The 24,704-nt window shown below is 36.1% G+C and overlaps 1 protein-coding gene across 1 annotated transcript in view; it reads left to right on the top strand.

Moving 5' to 3' along the window:
• Nucleotides 1–24,704, top strand: part of HELLS (helicase, lymphoid specific) — a 40,390-nt gene that overhangs the window by 13,195 nt on the left and 2,491 nt on the right. Inside the window, exons 7-21 of the mRNA XM_082854797.1 lie at nucleotides 999–1,040; nucleotides 3,446–3,670; nucleotides 4,050–4,232; nucleotides 4,846–4,989; nucleotides 8,107–8,303; nucleotides 11,294–11,390; nucleotides 12,902–13,063; nucleotides 14,829–14,968; nucleotides 15,056–15,194; nucleotides 16,504–16,587; nucleotides 16,671–16,790; nucleotides 17,588–17,704; nucleotides 18,061–18,220; nucleotides 22,876–22,972; nucleotides 23,054–23,130. Coding sequence (XP_082710923.1) covers nucleotides 999–1,040; nucleotides 3,446–3,670; nucleotides 4,050–4,232; nucleotides 4,846–4,989; nucleotides 8,107–8,303; nucleotides 11,294–11,390; nucleotides 12,902–13,063; nucleotides 14,829–14,968; nucleotides 15,056–15,194; nucleotides 16,504–16,587; nucleotides 16,671–16,790; nucleotides 17,588–17,704; nucleotides 18,061–18,220; nucleotides 22,876–22,972; nucleotides 23,054–23,130 — 1,984 coding nt within the window. The remainder of the gene's footprint in view (nucleotides 1–998; nucleotides 1,041–3,445; nucleotides 3,671–4,049; nucleotides 4,233–4,845; nucleotides 4,990–8,106; nucleotides 8,304–11,293; nucleotides 11,391–12,901; nucleotides 13,064–14,828; nucleotides 14,969–15,055; nucleotides 15,195–16,503; nucleotides 16,588–16,670; nucleotides 16,791–17,587; nucleotides 17,705–18,060; nucleotides 18,221–22,875; nucleotides 22,973–23,053; nucleotides 23,131–24,704) is intronic.

The raw sequence follows: 24,704 nt of genomic DNA, 5'->3' as shown, positions 1-24,704 counted from the left end.
TTCCTGTGTATCTCAAATTTGAGATATGCTTAAAATTTCTTGAATGTATCATAACTATTTTATTCCCTTGGTCCTCTGCACATGCTATTCTTTCTGCTTGAAATACAGCCTAATTCTGTCTTTAATGATTATCCCTTGATGACAACCTTTTCAGATAATTTGATATAATACTCTCCTAAGTCACCAGGGACATTGTCTCCTTACCCTTAGCATTTAGTAGGTAATTCAAAATCAGAACACTTTTATTCTGTATTTTTAATGTATTTGTCTTTGCCTCTTGCTCAGGATTGCAAACTCAGGCCTCTAATCCAGAGAGAGGCCTAAAGTGGGCTGGAGTTGGGACTGTAGTACATTTGGGAGTGAATACTTGAATAATGGTAGTAACCTAGAGCAGGGTTTGGAGAACTTTTTTTGTAAAGGGCCAGATGGTAAACATTTTTGGCTTTCAGTAGTTTTGTGGGTAACTAATCAACCCTGAACTTTGCCATTGTATCCAGAAAGCAGTCATAGACAGATTGTAAACCAGTGAGCCTGATTTTGTTCTAATTAAACTTTATTTAGACATTTATAAAAACAGGTTGCCGGCTGGAGTTGGTCCACGGTCTGTAGTTTGCCAGCCTCTGTACTAGAGGACTTCGTGAATTTGGACTTAGTCTATTCAGATAAGCTTTAACTAAAAAAAAAAAAAAGCTGGAAGATTTAGGTGTAAATATCCCAATTTTTAAGTGCTGCTAACGAATTCAGAATTTTATAAGATGCTATCGGCTTCATTCCCTATGAATTCATGGCATGATGGTGTAAAGAAAATAAAAGACCTGAACTGTTAAAAAAAAAAGATTCTATGGGCTTAATTTTGTCTGAGGTCCACCTGTATTCTAATTACCTTCAAGGCTTATCCCCATTTCCTGGCATAAAATCAGAACAAGAATAAATGTTTGTTAAATAAATGAATGAACCACATTTGTTGTTATTTTGTTTTTGTTTTCTCAATGTTTTAGGAAATTTTGTCTGTGGCTAAGAAAAGTAAAAAGGAGAATGAGGTAAGAGATTTATAATAGATATTAAATTTAGGAGTCATATTTGCTTCCCTGATCTCTTAATCACCAGTGTACATTTTTTCTCACTAGTTATCCTATTTCTTAGCTTTTTTAAAAAAAAATAACCATTTGACTTTTTTTACCCTAACATGCTTCTTATATATCAAGTTTAGGTGGTCTATTGCATGTTCCTTAGTGTGTAAATATTAATTTATGGGTCTTTGGGAGTATAGCAATGATGCAAGTAACTGTAACCATATGGATATATACATTCCACATGTATATATTCCATAGCTTGTGGAAGCCCTGAGGGATACTTTAATCTTATTTCTGGCCTTCAAGATTTTCTTTGGTTCTGTTTGGGAAGGCTTGATTTTACTCCCACCCCTAACCCCTCATTTTATGTAGAGAGGTTCCTTGTTACCTGAGTATTTACTATCCAAACCTCTATAATTACAAGATTTATTCTTTGTTCAGTATAAGGATTTGTTTATGATGCAGTTATAACCCAACTATGTTTAATATTAAGTAAGCATATTTTTAATAAATATTTAGTTGCATTTTTAAAGATAAAGCCCAATCTAATCTTCTACCACAATTTACTATGGAATTGACATTTTATAATATACAATAAATAAACATTGATCTTGTGTTCATTTGGAAGAATTCTGACAAATGTATACATCTATGTAACTATTATCCAAATCAAGATTTAGAACCTTATCATTATGGTAGAAGAATCCCTTGTATCCCTTTCCAGTCATTTCCCCACCCCAAACCTAAAGGAAACTGCCTCTTGACTTCTATTATAGTAGTTTTGCCCAATTTTTTAAAAAACTTCTATCACAATCTAGTTTTCATACAAACGAAATATAAATATGTATTCTTTTATTTCCTGCTACTTTTCATTCAGCGTGGATAATAATCATTGATGCTGTTGAGTTTGTTACTAGTCAGTTTCTTTTTATTGCTGAGTAGTATTCCATTGAATATTATAATGTCTTAATCCATTTTCTTCATGAGCATTTGGATTATTTCCACTTTGTGACTATTCTGAATGAGGCTGCTATGATAATTTGTGTAAAGATATTTGTGTGGACATGTTTTGATATTTTTTCTGTATATACCTAGGAATGGAATTGCTGGGTCATATGGTAAATGTAATTCAACTTTATAAGAAAGTACAGATCTTTTTCCAAAGTGAACACACCATTTTACTCTATTGCCAGCATTTCATGTTGTTAATCTTTTTGATTTTAACCATTCTACTGAATGTGAAATGAATCTCATGTAGTTTTATTTTGCATTTTCTTAATTACTAATGTAGAGTTTATTTTCATGTTTGTAATGGCTGTTTATATGTTTTCTTTTGTAAAGTTTCTGTTCATATCTTTTGCCCAGTTACTGGGTTATTTGTCGTTTTGTTGATATACGAGTTCTATAATCTCATTGTTGTCACATATATTGACTGTATTTTCTTTAAGTTCGTGGCTTGCCTACTCATTTTCTTAATATCTTTTAATAAGCAGAAAATCTTAAATTTTGTAATAGCCCAAATCATTACCTTTTTTCTTTTGGTGGTTAGTGCTTTTTTGTCTTGTATAAGAAGTGTTTGTCTATCACAGAATTATCAAGTTATTCTGTTTTCTTATAAAAGCTTTATGGTTCTGGGTTTGATGTTTAGGTATATCATTTCATCACAGATTTTATGTAGGGAGTGGTGAAACTCAAGTTTCCTATTTTTCCAGTTGAATATCCAGTTGTGGCATCATTTATAAGACTTACCATTTGTAAGACTTCCCTTTGAATTGACTTAATCCTTGTTTTCATTTTCTTAGAATAGAGTTGTGGACATAGCTAACCAATAAAAATCTACCATTGGTCATAAGTTGGTGCTGTGTCACAAACAGATAAATTGACATTCTTAAGTTTGATATAGTGAGTTTTTAAACTGTATTTACTTTGCCCCTTTGCCTGTAGTGAAAGTAATTACTTAGATGAAAGTAAATATTTTTATGTTCCTTGAAAATAATTTTTTAACAGACATTATCTGTTATCCTTCCTATGGATGAAGGAAATTATTAAGAAAATAGTTTAATAAATTCTTGGGTAGCATATTTTAGAGGTTTGGAAGGGATGTTTAATCGTAAAGGTCATTTCAGAAGTATATGCCTGTTATATGTAAGGGTTATTTTCAGAAGTGTTTTTTTTTTTTTTCCAGTGGCTTTGAATTTGTGGGGGAATGGAATTAACTGTCTAGAGGGTTTTATTAAACATGTAGCTTTATTTTTTCATACCCAATGATTATACGACAGGGCAAATTTTGATTAGCAGTTACATTTTCTGATTAATGGAGGGTAGCAGCATTATTATGTATTAAACTTCTAATTAAACTTTTTTCTTTACAGGATGAAAGCTCCTCTTCTAATCTCTGTGTAGAAGATCTTCAGAAAAATAAAGATTCAAATAGTAAAATTAAAGATAGATTATCTCAAACGGTTAGGCAAAATACTAAATTCTTTTTTGACCCAGTTCGGAAATGTAATGGACAGCCAGTACCCTTTCAGCAACCAAAACACTTCACAGGAGGAGTGATGCGATGGTACCAAGTGGAAGGCATGGAATGGCTTAGGGTAATGAATCCTCAATTTTAATACAAGATATTGGTTCATTTCTATATGATAACCTATTAATATGATGTAACACAACTTGAGTTGTTCCTTCTGTGTTTCACTATTATATATATAACAAACACTTCTGTGTAAATACTTATTTTCTAACTTATTTACCCAGAGTAAATTTTTGAAAGTGAAAAATTATCTTATTCAAGGCTACCAACATTTTTATGGCTTTGATAACTGAGTTCCCACAAGTGTTATTATAACTTATGGTGTAAATATGTCAGTCTCATCATAATTATCATCTTTGGGTTAAAAGAAGAAATAAACTTACTGCTGATTCAATAGGTGTTTATGTCAGCATTTAAATACAGTGTATATTATTTTTGTCCAGATGCTTTGGGAAAATGGAATTAATGGCATTTTAGCAGATGAAATGGGATTGGGAAAGACAGTTCAATGCATTGCTACAATTGCATTGATGATTCAGAGAGGAGTACCTGGACCTTTTCTTGTCTGTGGCCCTTTGTCTACACTTCCTAACTGGATGGCTGAATTCCAAAGATTTACACCAGAAGTAAGACATGTTTCCTTTTGTTAAATATATTATCATTACAAATGTTTTATTGTTTTGTTGCCTGAATTAACTTATAGATCTCTTACTAAAATTATGTTGATTTCTGTGTAGCACTATATCTTATTTGACTTATCTTTCAGTCTCAGCAGTACCTTCTCTAAGTTTATATAGAATAAACTAAGTTTCCATAGTAATCTCAGACATCTTGCCTAAAACATCCCTGGGTGGTTTTTAGTGCCTTGAATAATTTGACTCACCTGAGATAGACCTGGGTAGAATTTATTTTTAATTCTGTTCATTCTTCTTATGGTGTTTTCCTTCCATACCTATGCATTTTAGCCACATCATTGCCTTATGAGAAGTATATATTCCAAAAATAACTTCGCCATCTCTCTCACCTTACACTCAATTTGGTTTTATGGCTTTTTAATCCTCCCATAGTAGCCCAATAATTTATTAGAATTGATTGACTCATTTTGTTATAGAAATATAGAAGTAAAGTTAAGTTAAATTATATTTTTTCTTTCAGAAATGATTAACTTTATATTTTACAAATTGTTGTTATTTACATTTTGTTCTAATGTTGGTTATAAATCAATATAAAATCTTTTAGATTCCTACTATGTTATATCATGGTACCCAGCAAGAACGTCGAAAATTGGTAAAGCATATTCACAAACGGAAAGGGACATTGCAGATTCATCCTGTGGTGATCACTTCATTTGAGATAGCCATGAGAGACCGAAATGCATTACAGGTATGAATGGTCTTATTGGATTCTTTGTAATCCATAAATCACATTTTTCTTAACTTACAACACTTTGTCACCATCCAGTAGCATTTGTTTGTTTATTTTTTCTGATGGAAGTAATAGATTGCATTGTGCATATTCCTTTAGAACCTGGAGGTTTATATTAACAGAAAGATTGATGGGCTTCCCTGGTGGCGCAGTGGTTAAGAATCTGCCTGTCAGTGCAGGGGACACGGGTTCGAGCTCTGGTCCGGGAAGATCCCACATGACGTGGAGCAACTAAGCCCGTGTGCCACAACTACTGAGCCTGCACTTTAGGGCCCGTGAGCGACAACTACTGAACCTGTACACCACTTTAGGGCCCGCGAGCCACAACTACTGAACCTGTACGCCACTGAAGCCTGCGTGCCTAAAGCCGTGCTCTGCAACAAGAGAAGCCACCACAGTGAGAAGAAGCACATACACCGCAACGAAGAGTAGCCCCCGCTTGCCACAGCTAGAGAAAGCCCACGCTCAGCAATGAAGACCCAATGCAGCCAAAATAAATAAATTTTAAAAAAAAAAGAACAATTGACATGAAGGTTGTAGTCTCTAACAAGAAAATTAAAGCCTTTGGTACTTTATAGCCACGACACCATTTTATTTATTCATTTATTTTTTAATTTTAAAATTAAAATTTTTTTCCTTGTTTTCTTTTTTTAATTTAATTTAATTTAATTTTTTTGGCTGCACCGCACAGCATGCAGGATCTTGGTTTCCCGGCCAGGGAGCGAACCCGTGCCCCCTGCAGTGCAAGCGCAGAGTCCTAACCACTGTACCACCAGGGAATTCCCTCCACAATACCATTTTAAAATCAACCAGACATAGACCTAATCTGTGAATATATTACAGATGTCTCTGACAAGTGCTTTAAGTATATAGAACTTACCCATTTAATTTTAATTAAATAGTGGAATATATGGAGACAAGTTATTTTTTATTATCTTATGGACCTACTATGGCATAACATTCCTATATCTGTTTTTCTTTGTGTTGTAGCTACTTATTTATTAGTGCCCAAGTTATTGTAATGCAATTGGAAAATGGACTTCTCATTGCCTCTCTCAGTTCAGTTTTTGGTGTTTTTGTTTTTTTCTTCGGTACGTGGGCCTCTCACTGTTGTGGCCTCTCCCGTTGTGGAGCACAGGCTCTGGACGCGCAGGCTCAGCGGCCATGGCTCACAGGCCCAGCCGCTCCGCGGCCTGTGGGATATTCCCGGACTGGGGCACGAACCCGTGTCCCCTGCATCGGCAGGCAGACTCTCAACTACTGCGCCACCAGGGGAGCCCCATTTTTTGGTGTTTTGAACTTCTTCCTCACTGCTCCCTGTATTTCACATACAGTTCTTTACTGCTTTGTTTTACTCTGACCAGTACAGTTGACCCTTGAACAACATGGGGGTTAGGGGCGCCAACCCTATGTGCAGTAGAAAGTTTGCATATGTTTTATAGTGGGCCCTCCATATCTGCAGTTCCGGATATGGATTCAACCACTCATGAATCCTGTAGTACTATACGTGGTATTTATTATTGAAAAAAATCTGCATATGAGTGGACCCGTGCATTTCAAACTTGTGTTACTCAAGATTCAGCTGTATGTAAGATTTTACTTGTGTGCTGGTAGAACTTTGGAATGTGGTTTGCAGTTATGTCTTCACAGTAAAAGTAATACATATTGCATGTAGGAAAAAGTAGTGTACAGAAAGACCTGAAAGCACTTGTAATTCTACCTGAGAATTACTACTGCTGTGTTATATAACTATTGTTAGCATATAGGTATAATTTATAAATATGGTAATACTTTATGTTGCTTATTGAAACACCTGTTTTCTACTAAATAATATAACATGAAGATCTTCTAATTATTTTGATTACCATAGCCAGACCATATTGAAACAATAAGCTTCCTTGTCAGTTCCATTTGCCAGTGGCTAGAATTTTTGTAATTTTCCCTTTCACTGAATTTTTATTATTATATCAAGGATCCTAGCTTTAGGGGTTGATGGCATTGGGGGTACAGAACTCCTATTCCTGAGTGGCAGCAGAAGTAAATGAGTCCATTTACTAATTCATTTATCAGATTCCTCATCATTTCTGTTGCATTGGGTTTTCTTTTTTGCTTATTCATTTATGAAGGATGTTGTATATTTTGTTTGATTTTTTTAAGGTAGATATAGTGAGAGATTATTCAGGCTATCTGATTTGTTTGCCTTATTATCAGAAAAAAAGTTCCAAGTTTTTTATTAAAGAAGTCATAATATTATTTTAAGCTATGAATGTATAAAGTAAAATGCAAAAGATGTCCCATTTCATACTCTTCCCCCAATTTGCTAATCCCATTATCCAAGGATACCTACAGTTGCCAGTTTGGTACTTATATTTCCCAGAAATATTGCATATTTCTGTATTTTTACACAGTAAAACAGAGGAACTTTAAGTTTGCTTAATCAAGATAAAAGAGCACAGATATTAAAGATGAGAAATTAAAACAATTTTCATGACAACTTAATGAAAGTAAATGGTTAGCTTTCTGTGAAGATATATATTACCAAAATTAGCTCCAGAAGAAAGGAAAAACCTAAACAAACCAATAATTATGTAAGAAGTTGAGAATACCATCAGATAATAAAAAGTGTCAATCTCAGATGTGGGCTTCAAGAATGAAAATTCTAACGATATTTAATGTTTCAGAGCATATAGAACTAATTAAGTCCTTCAGTTCTTTTTTTAGGACTGCAAGATAACACTAATTAAAAAAAAAACAAAGCATTAGAAAGGAAAAGTACAGGCTGCTTTGACTAAAGAATGTGAATGGAGAAATCTTAAATATATAACAGCAGGTGGACTTTATTAGTTCAGGACCAAGTGAGGTCTGTTACAGCAACACAAGTATATATCAGTTTTAGGAAATTAATTCATTCTCTTAGTAGATCAAAGGAAAACATGATCATCTCAATAGGTATAGAAATACCGTTTGATAAAATCGAACATTCATTCCTAATAAAGAAGTTTTATCTTTAAAATTGCTTTTAGGAAAAATTGTGAGATCATCATATAAAAAGTTTCCCCTGAATTCCTTTTCTAGAATTGCTACTGGAAATACTTAATAGTAGATGAAGGACACAGGATTAAGAACATGAAGTGCCGCCTAATCAGGGAGTTAAAACGATTCAATGCGGATAACAAGCTTCTTTTGACTGGTACTCCTTTGCAAAACAACTTATCAGAGCTTTGGTCATTGCTGAACTTTTTGTTGCCAGATGTATTTGATGACTTGAAAAGGTAGGTAAGAGGTTATTTAATTATTTCCTATGTTTTTCTAACTGTCTCAAAATCTGTGCTCATAGTTTAAATTAATTTCTATCTTCTAGGTAGCTGGATTAAAGTGATAGTTTTTGGCCAGTTCTTTGTGGTATATATGTTCTGCTCTTTTTATTTTATTTTTTCCAGTTTTATTGAGAAATAATTGACATATCACTGTATAAGTTTAAGATGTACAGTATGACGGTTTGATTTATATGTATTGTGAAGTGATTACCACAATAGGTTTAGTTAACATCCATCATCTCAAATAGATAAAATGAAAAGAAAAAGGTTTTCTCCTTGTGATGAGAACTCTTAGGATCTACTCTTAACAACTTTCCTATATATCATAGAGCTGTGTTAAGTGTAGTCACCATCTTATACATTACATACCTAGTGTTTATTTACTTTATAACTGTTAGTTTGTACATTTTAACCACCTTCCTCCAATTCCCCTTTCCCCAAAAGTATGTTCTACTTTTGACACAAATTATGAGAGGAGATAAATAAAAGATTATTTTAAAGCTTTTATTGCATTGATTAATTAGAGACAAGCTGTTTTATGCTGCCTTAAAAAACTTTTTTTTTTTTTTTTTTTTGGCCACACTGCGCGGCTTGCAGGATCTTAACTCCCCAACCAGGGATCGAACCTGGGCCCACAGCAGTGAAAGCCCCAAATGTCTTAACCGCTGGTCTGCCAGGGAATTCCGTGCCTTAACATATTTTTATAAAGCTCCTTATTGTCTTAACTTTGTGAAACACTTTCAGGTGGATTTTTCTCATTATTTTCTCACAAACGAGATAGGTTGAAGGGATAGGGGTTGATACATCCCCTGTCTCACACATAAGAAAACCCAAGTGTCAAGTTATTAAAAATATAACTAGTTAATGCCAGAGTCAAAAATATAACCAGAGTCTCCCAGTTTCACCCTCATGCTTTTTACTCTAGAACTGTTTGAATCTTAGCTTATATCATAAAAAGCAAAAATAAACAGTTTTCAGAAAATCATTAGTATACTCAGAATGGAAGAGTAAATAATCTTACCAGACATTAAAAATAATTAACATAGGGCTTCCCTGGTGGCGCAGTGGTTGAGAGTCCGCCTGCCGATGTAGGGGACGTGGGTTCGTGCCCCGGTCCGGGAGGATCCCACATGCCGCGGAGCGGCTGGGCCCGTGAGCCATGGCCGCTGAGCCTGCGCGTCCGGAGCCTGTGCTCCGCAACGGGAGGGGCCACAACAGTGAGAGGCCCACATACCGCAAAAAAAAAAAAAAAAAAAAAAAAAATCTTCAAAAAAAAAATAATAATTAACATAGAAGTTTCAAAATCAGGAGGGCAAAATAATTGATTTACACTTACTTTGACATCAGTGAAGGAAGAAAGTTAATTTTATATGGGAGAATAACTTTTAATGTTTTATTTTGAGAATGTATTCCACCTCTGGTGACCAGATATTAGCCCAAGGCTAGGCTGTCTTAGGGAACATTTATTAAAAGGCAAGATTTCCAGGTCCTATGCATTTCCACTGAGTTAGAACACTGAGGGAGGAGCTGGGAATCTGAATTTATAAAATGTGCCTGAGGTGATGAAATTTTGGAAATATCTGATGTAACTACTGCATTAATGTTGTTGGCATTTTTCCCAATTGTATTTACTGACAATATAGCGTTACTTAGCGTAGACATGCTTATATTTAATAGCTCATGTTAATAGGGTTGTTTTTTTTTTAACATTGAGAAGAACTAAGGATATTAATAGATATCATTATCAGGGTACATATATGTTGAATTTTAAAAACACTGTAGTGGGTCACATTTTTACCTAAAGAGAGATCATGTGGTCTTGATATTCAGAGATAGTTTTCATTTCTTTAACTTTATTAAAATGTTTCATAAAATGTGTACCTTAGGATGTGGGGGCAGTCTGGCTGTGACATCTGTCACCCCACTGATCGCTAGGGTTGATCTGGCTGACCTGACTGGCTAGGCCAGTGTCCCCTTCCTCCCATGGGACATGTGCATTCCTCCCGAAGCTACGTGCTTTGTCGTAGAGGATAACATTCCCCAATAGAGGAGGACCCATCTCGAGGTCCATTTGTAGGAGAACATGGGATACTCACGCTTCCAAGACTCCAGACATATCCTAATGAAGTCTGCCTTTAAAAAGAGGAAAAAGGGGGACTTCCCTGGTGGCGCAGTGGTTGAGAGTCCGCCTGCCAATGCAGGGGACGCGGGTTCGTGCCCCGGTCTGGGAAGATCCCACATGCCGCAGAGCGGCTGGGACCGTGAGCCATGGCCACTGAGCCTGCGCGACCGGAGCCTGTGCTCCGCAACAGGAGAGGCCACAACAGTGAGAGGCCCGCGTACCGCAAAAAAAAAAGGGGGGGGGTACTTTAATGTTTATTTGATGTTTATACTCTTGTTAAGATAATATATTTATTGGAATCTAAAAATAAAATGGTTCTGAAGAACCTAGGGGCAGGACAGGAATAAAGACGCAAATGTAGAGAATGGACTTGAGGGCATGGGGAGGGGGAAGGGTAAGCTGGGACGAAGTGAGAGAGTGGCATGGACATATATACACTACCAAATGTAAAATAGATAGCTAGTGGGAAGCAGCTGCGTAGCACAGGAAGATCAGCTCAGTGCTTTGTGACCACCTAGAGGGGTGGGATAGGGAGGGTGGGAGGGAGACGCAAGATAGGAGGGGATATGGGGATATATGTATATGTATAGCTGATTCACTTTGTTATAAAGCAGAAGCTAACACACCATTGTAAAGCAATTATACTCTGATAAAGATGTAAAAAAAAAAAGATAATTATAAATCAGAAAAAATGTTCCCTTTAAGAAAATATCTGCTTCATAATACACAGATTAATACAAAGTTGAAAATGCAGAACATATATCATGTTAATATAACTGATTTATATGTTAGGTTAACTTGTAATAATTTTTTTATTTTACAGCTTTGAATCTTGGTTTGATATCACTAGTCTTTCTGAAACTGCTGAAGATATTATTGCTAAAGAAAGAGAACAGAATGTATTGCATATGCTGCACCAGGTTTTGACTTTTCTTATTCTGCTTACTAGACTCATAGAATGAAAAAGGAACCCTAGAAATTACCTGTTCAACCCATTGTGGTAGAATTTGAAAAGTGAGCCCCCCCACCCCCAAATTTAACTTACTCTCCTGCCCTTTTCCCTCCCCTAGAGGTCTCATGCTGTTAAAGCAAAAGTAAAGTGCTTTTTAAAATTTTGTCCTTTTCACGTATACTCATTTTACCCCTAATGGTTACTGACATGTTTGTCAGCCAAAAATGAAAATTTTTATGCAATGTTTGCCAATAATAGTTGCATAATTTACTTACTTGTATGATCCATTCTACTGTTTTGTACAAACTCCATCTATCCTTTTTTTTTTTTTTTTTTTTGCGTACGCGGGCCTCTCACTGCTGTGGCCTCTCCCGTGCGGAGCACAGGCTCCGGACGCGCAGGCTCAGCGGCCATGGCTCACAGGCCCAGCCGCTCTGCGGCATGTGGGATCCTCCCAGACCGGGGCACGAACCCGTGTCCCCTGCATCGGCAGGCAGACTCTCAACCACTGCACCACCAGGGAAGCCCTATCCTATCTATTTTTAAACAAACATAATCTTTCAAAAGTCTCCTAGTTTTCATATGTGGGCCTGAAAAGCTTCTCAATTGTGCTTTGACAATTTTATTCAAAATCTTTTTGAAAAAGTTTTTTTGACTTTGAAGTGAGATAGTACGTAAATCAAAGTAAAAATAATACTCCAAATCTTACTTCCCCAAATCATTTGCATGTTTTTTCTGATACTTGCCTGTAGGTATATTTGTGTCTGGGCCGCTGTCTACAGATACTTTTTTCTTAAACTACTGGTAATGTTCTCTCTTTCTCTGGAAAATTAAAGTCTCTCTATGCTTGGCTCTATACCTTTGAGGTATTTAAGTACAGAGCCCTAATCTATATGTAAATTAATTACTAATTTAAAGGGAAGGATATAAAATGATTTTTTTAAGTTGACTTTCTTTTAAAAACCTAAGTAGTTTAATAATGATATAATTATCTATTGCTTCTCTGTTTTATAAATGTGGAAATCTCTTGTCATCACAGCTGATGAAGGAGAGTAGTTTTAAGTCTGAAGTTTTAGAACTTATAGAAGGAAACTTTTCATGCCTACTTTTCTGGATCAGTTGATTTTTTGGTTTTCTACTAATTCGAAACCTCACTTTTAAAAACTGTGGGCTATAACTTTATCCCTAAGAAGTACAGATACCACCTTCTTATTTCAGCTTTTTAAAATATTCAAGTTATACTAGAATTTTTGAAAAATTAAGTTGTGAAATGTTACAGATAAACGCTATGAGTTTGTCATGTGGTGGTTTTTGGTCTGGAAAATTTCAAGGAAATATTTTATATCACCTTTTGAGATGTGATAGTTTTATATAGGAATAAAAGAGGAAGAAGGGGTAAAAGGGTATTTGGGGAGAGTATTCCTTGAAAATACAAAAATGTTTAATATTTATATATGTTTATTCATGTTTAAATTTTAGATTTTAACACCTTTCTTATTGAGAAGACTAAAATCTGATGTTGCCCTTGAAGTTCCTCCTAAACGAGAAGTAGTTGTTTATGCACCACTTTCAAAGAAACAAGAGATCTTTTACACAGCCATTGTGAACCGTACAATTGCAAACATGTTTGGATCCAGCGAGGTAGAGTGTGGATTTGAAATAACCTACCTGTAAATGACAGTTGGCATAGAAAATTTCATGGTTGATTTCAGTCTTATATAAGGCTCATCACCTGTTTTCATGACTTGTTGAGGGTGAATTTCTAACTGGAGTATAAGGCATAAGGCCAATAGCAAAAATTGTCTCCTAGTAATTCTGTGGTCCTACTAAAATTCAAGTGATGGTTCCTGCATTGATTGCTTTATAGTCATCTGAAATACTGTCTGGGGATGGATTTGGAAATACATTTGAACAAGCACACAATATACTAAGGGCTTGCCAACTAGACCAGTCACCCCAAATATACAATCCCTTTACAGCAGGTTGTTGGTAGCCAAAAAATTTAATAAAATCCTCTATTTGAAAGAAATATCTTTTTTAGTTACCCACCATATTACAAGAAATTGAATTGGAATGTGATTATCTTATAACTGAAGATTAGAAGACCCTTAAATTTTGTTCAGATGTCCAGATTTTTGACTGTTTGCCATGGACCTGTGTATTTCTTTTCAAAGTATTTATGATTACGCATTTCTGTTTTTGTACAACCATTAGACTGTTATCCCATTTTCTTTTTTGTTGTTTTGCGGTACGTGGTCCTCTACTGTTGTGGCCTCTCCCGTTGCGGAGCACAAGCTCCGGACGCGCAGGCTCAGCGGCCATGGCTCACGGGCCCAGCCGCTCTGCGGCATGTGGGATCTTTCCCCGACCGGGGCACGAACCCGTGTCCCCTACATCGGCAGGCGGACTCTCAACCACTGCACCACCAGGGAAGCCCTCATTTTCATTTTAATTAAAGGGAATCTCTGGCTTTTTAACTGTTAGAAAATTAAAGTAGTTGCCTATTGGAAGGAATTTCATTGCAGTATTATACCAATCCAAAAAAATAACCTCTGTAGTGCAGATATGTGGAGCTTCATTTCAGCCCAAAGCTATTAAATTCCTTTATATAAGTTCAGAAGTTTTATCCATCCTTAATTTTTTCCACTGATATGAATGCATTAACTCTGATTCCAGATATTGTCATCAGTATTAAAACAATTAAATTTCCCAGGATAAAATTTACATTTGGCTATAGTTTATTGATCCTTGATTTTGTGCCTTTGGAAATTATTAAACTTGATGATGACAGACAAAATTATTTTTTTCTTTATATGTTAAAACATTTTGTACATAAAAATATTATATACCCTACTTTGTGTGTGTGTGTGTATAGAATTTAAGAGTATGGCTTTTTTTTTAACATCTTTATTGGAGTATAATTGCTTTACAATGGTGTGTTAGTTTCTGCTGTATAACAAAGTGAATCAGCTATATGTATACATCTATCCCCATATCCCCTCCCTCTTGCGTCTCCCTCCCACCCTCCCTATCCCACCCCTTTAGGTGGTCACAAAGCACCAAGCTGAACTCCCTGTGCTATGCAGCTGCTTCCCACTACATTTGGTAGTGTATATATGTCAATGCTACTCTCTCACTTCGTCCCAGCTTACCCTTCCCCCTCCCCGTGTCCTCAAGTCCATTCTCTACGTCTGCGTCTTTATTCCTGTCCTGCCCCTAGGTTCATGAGAACCTTTTTTTTTTTTAAGATTCCATATATATTTGTGTTAGCATATGGTATTTGTTTTTCTCTTTCTGACTTACCTTACTCTGTGTGACAGACTCTAGGTCCATCCACTTCACTACAAATAACTAAGAGTATATATATAGCTTTTTAAAAAGATATTTCTTTAATTTATTGTTTTAGAAAGAAACAGTTGAGCTGAGTCCCACTGGACGACCAAAACGGCGAACTAGAAAGTCAATAGATTACAGCAAAATAGATGATTTCCCTAATGAATTGGAAAAACTGATCAGCCAGATACAGCCAGAGGTAGACCGAGAAAGGTGTGAGTTTAAAAATAAATTTAAGTATTCTTTAAACTGATTTTTTTTTTTTAAATGTCTCATTCATGGATTCTATATTTTGTGCAGAGCTGTTGTGGAAACAAGTATCCCTATAGAATCTGAAGTTAATCTGAAGCTGCAGAATATAATGATGCTACTTCGCAAGTGCTGTAATCATCCATATCTGATTGAGTACCCTATAGACCCGGTCACACAAGAGTTTAAGGTGAATACTATTTAGTAATACACTGTTTTGATGTCTGTAACTTTTTATGTTGGGTGAAAGTGTCATTTTTTTTTATTATTACTTACAGTAAATACTGTTATATGAAGATTGTCTTCTCCCCCCAAATTCAGAGAACTTTATGAATGTTAGAAAAAAGGTGGTTTTCTATATATAAGCTAACTAATATTTTTATTTATATATTTCACATAAACAGCTAGGAATCCTCCTAAATTTAGAGTGATATTGGAAATATAAGTTTTTAAGTAACACAGTTGATTTCCACTCTGTGTTTTAGTTGCTGTCTATTTTGGAGATTGTTGTCACCTTTTCACTTTTAATTAGTATTCAGCTTGTCAAAATCAGTCGGGCTGCTCATTGTTTAAATCTCAACAGATAGCCACAGAAGAGAGCAAAAAGTTATGTTGATTTGTGGGCTTTCAGATTAAATGAATGAAATTGCTTTCTTGGGCAGTTGATGGAAAAACAACCTAGTAGTAAAGGAAATCAGTTCTCAGTAACCCTCAATAACCCTGTTTTGTACTAGTTTACAGCAGGGTTCCTTACCCTTGTCAATATTGACATTTTGGGCCAGATAATTCTTTGTTAAGGAAGTGCTGTCTTGTGGACTATAGGCCATTTGTCCAGCATCTCTAGCCTGTAGCCACTAGATGCCAAAATATTTCCCTCCCCCAGTTGTGTCAACGTGTAAAGTATCTTCCAGACACTGCCAAATATACGCTGGGGGTGGAAGGCAAAACTGCCCCTATTTGAGAACCAGTGTTTTAAAGCTTTTCATTGAGTAAGGAAGAAGATAATCTCTGAAGGTAATTAATATTCACCAGAAGGTTAAAAATTTCATTTTGGATACTTAGGTTGCTTGTAAGCTCTTATACTTTCTTTAATTTCTACTGAGAGTTTTAGCAGTAATTTTCTACGCATTTGGTTGAAAGTGTACTCAGTTATAAAGAATAAACCTCAACATTAAGTAAGTTTGAACTTAATGTTCTGTTATACAAAGTTTTGGGGAGAGGTGTGGGGAGGATAGATTATACATTTAAACTGAATTTTGTTTTTTGTGAAATCATTGGTTTTAAATTGTAGAGTATGTCTTTCCTTGAGTATGTCTTTCCTTTTCCTTTTTTATCTTCTGATAAAAAAGATCAAATAACAAGGTCAATTTAAAAAGTTTTATAGGGACTTAATTTGTCATTGAAAATTAAACTGTTAACATGGTTTTTATTTTAACAAAAACAGATTATTAGTAGTTGTTGTGACAATTTCTTTTTTCCTTTCTTTCCCCACTTTTAAGATTGATGAAGAGTTGGTAACAAATTCTGGGAAATTCTTAATTTTGGATCGAATGCTGCCAGAACTAAAAACCAGAGGTCATAAGGTATGGTACTTTTGATTGGATTTTTGGTTGTTTAATTATTCTTCATTAATCAGTATAGATACTAAGATATATTTAAATTTCAGGTGCTGCTTTTTTCACAAATGACAAGAATGTTGGACATTTTGATAGATTACTGTCACTTTAGAAATTTCAACTTCAGCAGGCTTGATGGATCCATGTCTTATTCAGAGAGAGAAAAAAATGTAAGACTGCTTATGTCATACATACTTAATTCGTTTTTGTAACTCCTGTCTTGATTTCTGAAGTAATGTTCAAAATTGACCTAGGGACTTCCCTGGCGGTCCAGTTGTTAAGACTCTGCACTTCCACTGCAGGGGGCACAGGTTCAATTGGGGAACTAAGATCCCGCATCGCGGATGGCACGGCCCAAAAAAAAAAAGGGACCTACATCCTAGGGCCTCTGGTTTATTGCCACAACTTAGGCAATAGGCATGATCATGATTTTTTTGTTTCACGGGAGTTGAGTCTGATAATTTTATCTCTTTCCACCAAATTGGTCATTTTCAACTTTATGGCTGCTGTGGCTTTCAGTATTTATTTATCCCACATCAAAAGTCCTGTGGACGGGGGCTTCCCTGGTGGCGCAGTGGTTGAGAGTCCACCTGCCGATGCAGGGGACATGGGTTCGTGCCCTGGTCCGGGAAGATCCCACATGCCGCGGAGCGGCTGGGCCCGTGAGCCATGGCCGCTGAGCCTGCGCGTGCGGAGCCTGTGCTCTGCAACGGGAGAGGCCACAACAGTGAGAGGCCCGCGTACCGCAAAAAAAAAAAAAAAGTCCTGTGGATGCTTAAGAACTCACACCCAGCTTGAAGAATGCTGGCTTATTATATCCCTTGGGACACCACTGCCCTCCCCTTTCCTTTGCTGGTAAACAAACGGTTATAAGATAGCTGCTTAATATGCAGCTCTATATCCACATTCCAGGCAGGAACAGTTTCTTTCTTTCTTAATTCCTTGTTTACATCCCTTTTGCTTTTAGATGCACAGCTTCAACACAGATCCAGATGTGTTTATCTTTTTAGTGAGTACACGAGCTGGTGGTCTGGGCATTAATTTGACTGCAGCAGATACTGTTATCATTTATGATAGTGATTGGGTAAGTTGGAAGTGTAGCAATATACTGATTATATTTCCATTCTGAACTTTTAATCTTTCATTGTACACTTTGTAATTTCATTTTTCTGTTTTGAAAAGGTATCCACTTTAAGATGAAAATCATTTCTTTGTCAAGTGTCCAGTGTGTAAAGACTTGAACCTACTTTATCATTGAAGTCACTCTAGCAGTCTAAATTGAGTTAAGGCACTTAAACAGTACCTTAACTCAATTTTAATCAGAATCTTTTTAAACAAAGATTCTGATTGGATCATGCTTATTGACTTTACCCACATAGTATGAGTTTAAATAATTTTAACCTTAAGCTGTTAAATGTTATTTTTCTTTTTAACTTTAAGAACCCCCAGTCTGATCTTCAGGCCCAGGATAGATGTCATAGAATTGGTCAGACAAAGCCAGTTGTTGTATATCGTCTTGTTACAGCAAATACTATTGATCAAAAAATTGTGGAAAGAGCAGCTGCTAAAAGAAAACTGGAAAAGTTGATCATCCACAAAAGTAAATAACATTTTGTAGTACTTTCTCGCTTAAGTTCTCTATTGTGTGTTGTGATTTTTTGTTATTGTTGTTACTTTCTTTATAAAAGAAATAGGGGCTTCCCTGGTGGCGCAGTGGTTGAGAGTCCACCTGCCGATGCAGGGGACATGGGTTCGTGCCCCAGTCTGGGAAGATCCTGCATGCTGCGGAGCAGCTGGGCCAGTGAGCCATGGCCGCTGAGCCTGCGCATCCGGAGCCTGTGCTCCGCAATGGGAGAGGCCACAATAGTGAGAGGCCCGCGTACTGCAAAAAAAAGAAAGAAATCAGTGCAGGATTTAAATAGGCAGTGGGGAATTTGGAGCTGTGAAGACCTAAGCTGGGTTGGTGTGACCATAGACATAATGAAAAATACTAGTGTCTAAAATGAGGAGCAATGGGGCAGTGAAGAGTATCAAGTATACTTTTAAAGTGCCATATCTTAAACTGTCATGGAGATTGACCTGATGTTACTGATTATTCTTTTTTTCATTAAAGAAAAAGAAACTTTTTTTATTGAAGTATAGTTGATTTCTAATATTATATTAGTTTCAGGTGTACAACATAGTGATTCACAATTTTTATAGCTTATCCTCCATTTAAAGTTATTAAAAATAATGATTGTATTTTTATAAAGTCATTATCTGTGCTGTACAATATCTCCTTATTGCTTATTTATTTTATACATAGCAGTTTATATCTCTTAATCCTCTGCTCCTACCTTGACCCCACTTCTCCCCACTAACCACTAATTTTTTTCCTATATCTCTGAGTCTGTTTTGTTATTCATGTTTTATTTTTTAGATTCCACATATAATTGATAACATACAGTATTTGTCTTTCTCTGTCTGACTTATTTCACTAAGCATAATCTCTAGGTTCATGCACGTTTCAAATGGCAGAATTTCATTTTCATTTATGACTAATAATATTCCATTTTGTATTTTTCTTTAACCATTCATCTTTACCCATTCATCTGTTGATGGACACTTAGGTTGTTTTCATATCTTGGCTATTGTAAATAATGCTGCTGTGAACATTGGGATGCAAGTATCTTTTCAAATTATTATTTTTGTTTTCTTTGGATATGTACCCAGGAGTGGAATTGCTGGATCATATGGTAGTTCTATTTTTAGTTTTTTTGAGGAACCTTCATACTGTTTTCCCACCATTCCCACCAACAGCATACTAGGGTTCCCTTTTCTCCACATCGTTGCCAACGTTTGTTATTTGTAGACTTTTTGATGATAGCCATTCTGACAGGTGTGAAGTGATATCTCATTGTGGTTTTGATTTGTATTTCTCTGATGGATGGCGATATTGAGCATCTTTTCATGTGCCTGTTGGCCGTGTATAGATGTTCTTTGGAAAAATGTCTATTCAGGTCTGCCAGTTTTTTAATCTGTTGTTTAGGGTTTTTGATATTGAGTTGTATGAGCTGTTTATAATATTTTGGATATTAAGCCCTTATCAGACATAGAGTTTGCAAATATTTTTTCCCATTCAGTAGGTTGCCTTCTCATTTTATTGAAGGTTTCCTTACTGTACAAAACATTTATGTCTGACTAGGTTATATTTGTTTATTTTTTTTGCTTTTGTTTCCCTTGCCTGAGGAGACAGATCTAAAAAATGCTGCTAGGATCAATGTCAGAATATATTGCCTGTAGTTTCTTGTAGGAGTTTTATGGTTTCAGGTCTTAGTTTAGGTCTTTAATTCATTTTGAGTTTATTTTTGTTTATGGTGTGAGAAAATGTGCTAGTTTCATTCTTTTATATGTGGCTATCCAGTTTTTTGAAGAGACTGTCTTGTCTTCATTGTATGTTTTGCCTACTTTTCATAGATTATTTGAACATAAGTGCTGTGGGTTTATTTCTGTGCTCTCTGTTCTGTTCCATTGATCTATGTGTGTGTGTTTATGCAAGTACCATGCTGTTTTGATTACTGTAGCTTTGTAGCATAGTCTGAAGTCACGGAGCGTGATTCCTCCAGCTTTGGTCTTTTTTCTCAAGATTGCTTTTGTTTTGGAGAGGTCTTTTGTGGTTCCATACAAATGTTGGGATTACTTGTCCAGTTTTGTGAAAAATGCCATGGGTATTTTGGTAGAGATTGCATGAAATCTGTAGATTGCTTTGGGTAGTATGGACATTTTAACAATATTAATTCTTCCAATGCTTCTTTCACCTCCTTAGTTAAGTTTACTCTTAGATATTTCATTCTTGATGGAATTGTTTTTTTACTTCTGCTTTCTGATAGTTAATTATTAGTGTATAGAAATGCAACAGATTTCTGTATATTAATCTTGTATCCTGCAACTTTGCTGAATTCATTTATTAGCTCTAACAGTTTTTTGTGGAGACTTTAGTTTTTTTCTTGATATAGTATTGTGTCATCTGCAAATAGTGATAGTTGTACTTCTTCCCTTCCAATTTGGATGCCTTTTATTTCTTTTTCTTGTCTGATTGCTGAGGCTGGAACTTCCGATACTGTGTCAATAGAAGTGACGAGAGTAGCCATCCTTGTCTTGCTCCTGATTTTCTAGGAAAAGCTTTCAGCTTTTCACTGTTGAGTATGATGTTATTGTTAATGTCTGTCCTTTTTTTAAAATAAATTTATTTATTTTATTTATTTATTTTTGGCTGCGTTGGGTCTTATTTGCTGTGTGTGGGCTTTCTCTAGTTGCGGTGAGCAAGGGCTACTCTTTGTTGAGGTGCACAGGCTTCTCAATGCGGTGGCTTCTCTTGTTGCGGAGCACAGGCTCTAGGCACGGGCTTCAGTAGTTGTGGCTTGCGGGCTCTAGAGCACAGGCTCAGTAGTTGTGGCGTGTGGGCTTAGTTGCTCCGTGGCATGTGGGATCTTCCCAGACCAGGGCTCAAATCAGTGTCCCTTGCATTGGCAGGTGGATTCTTAGCCACTGTGCCATCAGGGAAGCCACTACTATTTATTCTTTTTTTTTTTTTTTTTTTTTTTGTGGTATGCGGGCCTCTCACTGCTGTGGCCTCTCCTGTTGCGGAGCACAGGCTCAGTGGCCACGGCTCACGAGCCCAGCCGCTCCACAGCATCTTCCCGGACCAGGGCACGAACCCGTGTCCCCTGCATCGGCAGGTGGACTCTCAACCACTGCGCCACCAGGGAAGCCCTACTGTTTATTCTTGATAAGAGATTTGTGTGCCAAAATGCTTTAAGAAAACTTCCAAGCCTCTTCTTGCAAGTAAAATATATTAAATATTAGAATATTAAAGGTATATTGAAGTAGTACTACAATAAAATCTGTTTACTTTGTTGAACCTACTATTTCAAAAATATTTGACTCCAGTATGCCCTTTTCATAGTTTCAATAATAGAATATTAAAAACACAGTATTTTTTTTTTAATTTAGAAAAGATTTTGAGGATAGGGAAAGTGAAGTGGGTGAGGCATTGGCATTTTCTGTTCTGTTCCCTGGTATTCCTTGGAGTTCTGCTTTTATTTATTCAATATAAAATTCTGTTTGGATAAATGGCTTGATGGCTGCCTTAAGAAAAGCTGAAAATCATCTTATATAAGTTTTGAAGCCTAGAAAAATCATAGTAATGTTGAAAATTGCTATCAGTTTATTTTATGCTACTTTTCTACTTGCAAATACCTTCTCCAGTATATCTGATTTTGAGGGAAATTGTGGATTAGGCTTTAGACCTCTTTGATTCGATGGAGCATTCAGATTGCAGTTAGAATTTCCATTGGAGGAAAAAGGAACTTGGTCCTAATAAGATGTTGTGCAAATTAAAAATTTTTCACCTGTGCTGCTTTTAGCGCTTTGAATTATGAAATAAATTCTGTTTTGTTTTGAATTTAGTTTAAATTAGGTACAGTTTATAGTTTAACTTCCCCAAGTTTAACTTTTAGTAATTTTACAGATTAATCTCAGAGAACAATTTGAAAGGAATTTTTAAAATGCTGACAGTGTTTTATTGAGGTGTTATATACATACAGTAAAATTCCCAGCTAAGTGTACAGCTTGATGCCTATAACAAGTGTATATACTCGATTAATTATTATCCAGATCGAGGTAGTGAACATTTCCAACATCCGAGAAAGTTTCCCTTTCTAGTCATTTCTGAGGCTCCCTTGCCCCTCACTAGAAGGTAACCACTATTCCAATTTTTGTCATATAGGTTAGTTTTTCCTTTAACTTCATACCTGGATTCATTTGTATGTATTCTTTTTTTGCCTAGCTACTTAATATTCGACATAATATTTTGAGATTCATATATGTTGTGTGTGTTAGAAGTTTGCGATTTAAACAAAAAAACTGCTGAGTAATTCATCCATTCTTTTGTTGATTGATGTTTGAATTGTTTACAGATTTTGGTTCTTATGCATAAGCTCCTCTTATACAAATATTTATGGTCATATGTATGTATTTGTTCTTGGTCTTAGAGTGGGTGTATGTTTAGCTATAGAAAACTACCAAACTTTTCCCCAACCATTTTACACTCCCACCAGCAAAGTATGATTAATTGCAGTTGCTTTTCTTTTTTTTACCAACACTTGGTTTGTCTGTCCTTTTTAATGTAAGGCATTCTGATTGGTTTGTAATGTATTGTATTTTGGTTTTAAAGGCAATTTTGAGTGTTTTGAATTTCTTGAAAATTTTTTCTAGATCATTTCAAAGGTGGTCAATCTGGATTAAATCAATCTAAGAACTTTTTAGACCCTAAGGAATTAATGGAATTATTAAAATCTAGAGATTATGAAAGGTAAGATTATTTTAATTTTAGAAAAATATAATGCATAGTTTTGATTTATCATATAGATGTGAATATCTTGTTTCCTTACAGGGAAGTAAAAGGATCAAGAGAGAAGGTCATTAGTGATAAAGATCTGGAGTTGTTGTTAGATCGAAGTGATCTCCTCGGTAAGTACCTCTCATGGTTTTACTTATTATTTTTACAGAAACTTTGAAACATATACATAAGTAGAGAGAATAGTATAATATACCTCTGTGGATAATTCATTCTGCCATTAATAGTTTACAACATTTAGCCAATTTTATTTCATTGCCATTTTCTTTAGTCAGAGTGTTAAACTCATGACATTTTACCCATAGCCACTTTCTTAGGCATCTTTTACTGAGAAGAACATGTTTTTAAACATAGTCACTATGTCATTATTACATTTAAGAGAGTTGGTCCTGAAACCTTAGTATCAGCTAATACCCAGTTCATATCCAGATTTCTCCAGTTGTCTCAAATCTTTTTACGGTTTGAGTCAGGATCCAAATTTCATTGTTTGCTATATCTCTTTTCTTCTATATCACCCTCCTCACTTTTGTTTTTCCATGCCATCGATTTGTTGGAAAAACTGGGTTATTTGTCCAGTAAAATGACCTGCATTCCGGAATTGGCCGACTCCTCCCCCCCTTACCCATTGTTCTTTTTTTTTTAGTAAATTTTTTTATTTTTATTTATTTTTGGCTGCATTGGGTCTTTGTTGCTGTGCACGGGCTTTCTCTAGTTGCAGCGAGCGAGTGCTACTCTTTGTTGCGGAGCACAGGCTCTAGGCACTCGGGCTTAGTAGTTGTGGCTCGTGGGTTCTAGAGTGCAGGCTCAGTAGTTGTGGTGCACGGGCTTACTTGCTCTGCGGCATGTGGGATCTTCCCAGACCAGGGCTTGAACCCCGCGTCCCCTGCGTTGGCAGGCGGATTCTTAACCACTGCGCCACCAAGGAAGTCCAGGAAAAGGATTCTTTTTTTTTTTTTTTTTTTTTGCGGTACGCGGGCCTCTCACTGTTGTGGCCTCTCCCGTTGCGGAGCACAGGCTCCGGACGCACAGGCTCAGCAGACATGGCTCACAGGCCCAGCCGCTCCGCAGCATGAGGGATCCTCCCGAACCGGGGCACGAACCTGCGTCCCCTGCATCGGCAGCATCGGCAGGCGGACTCTCAACCACTGCGCCACCAGGGAAGCCCCAGGAAAAGGATTCTTAAACAGGATACAAAACTCTCAAACTAAATGAAGAGATGAATAGATTTTATTAATTTAAAGACTTCTGTAAAAACAAACAATACCGTAAACAGATAAGAGATAAACTACAAATATTTGCAGCACACGGCGGCACACAGGAAATGTTTATCGTATATAAATAAGTAAATATCAACAAGAAAACTGGACAGCTTAAGAGCAGACGATTACCAGGAGAGAAAGAAACAGCCAGCGAACATAAAAAGATGCTTCAATCTCCCTAGGAATCAGAGAATGCAAATTAAAACCAGTAGTGCTTTCATTCCAATAGCTATCATATTGACAAAAATGCAAAAGATAGATTTCATATTAGCTATGGGAGTGTATAAAGATATATTTTCATGATGTTTTGCTTTCCTGCTTTTAAACTAACCATAATTGGGCTTTTTAAAAAATATCTCTGAGAACATAATTCAGATGGGTGTTGTTTATTGCTATGTATCAGTATATCTTAAATACAGCAGAAGTGA

Source organism: Leucopleurus acutus, assembly GCF_964270905.1.
Source record: "Leucopleurus acutus genome assembly, chromosome: 14".
In the NCBI taxonomy this organism is placed as follows: Eukaryota; Metazoa; Chordata; class Mammalia; order Artiodactyla; family Delphinidae; genus Leucopleurus; species Leucopleurus acutus.
Note: the sequence above shows the minus strand (reverse complement) of the source record. Positions and strands in the feature narration are given on the sequence as shown.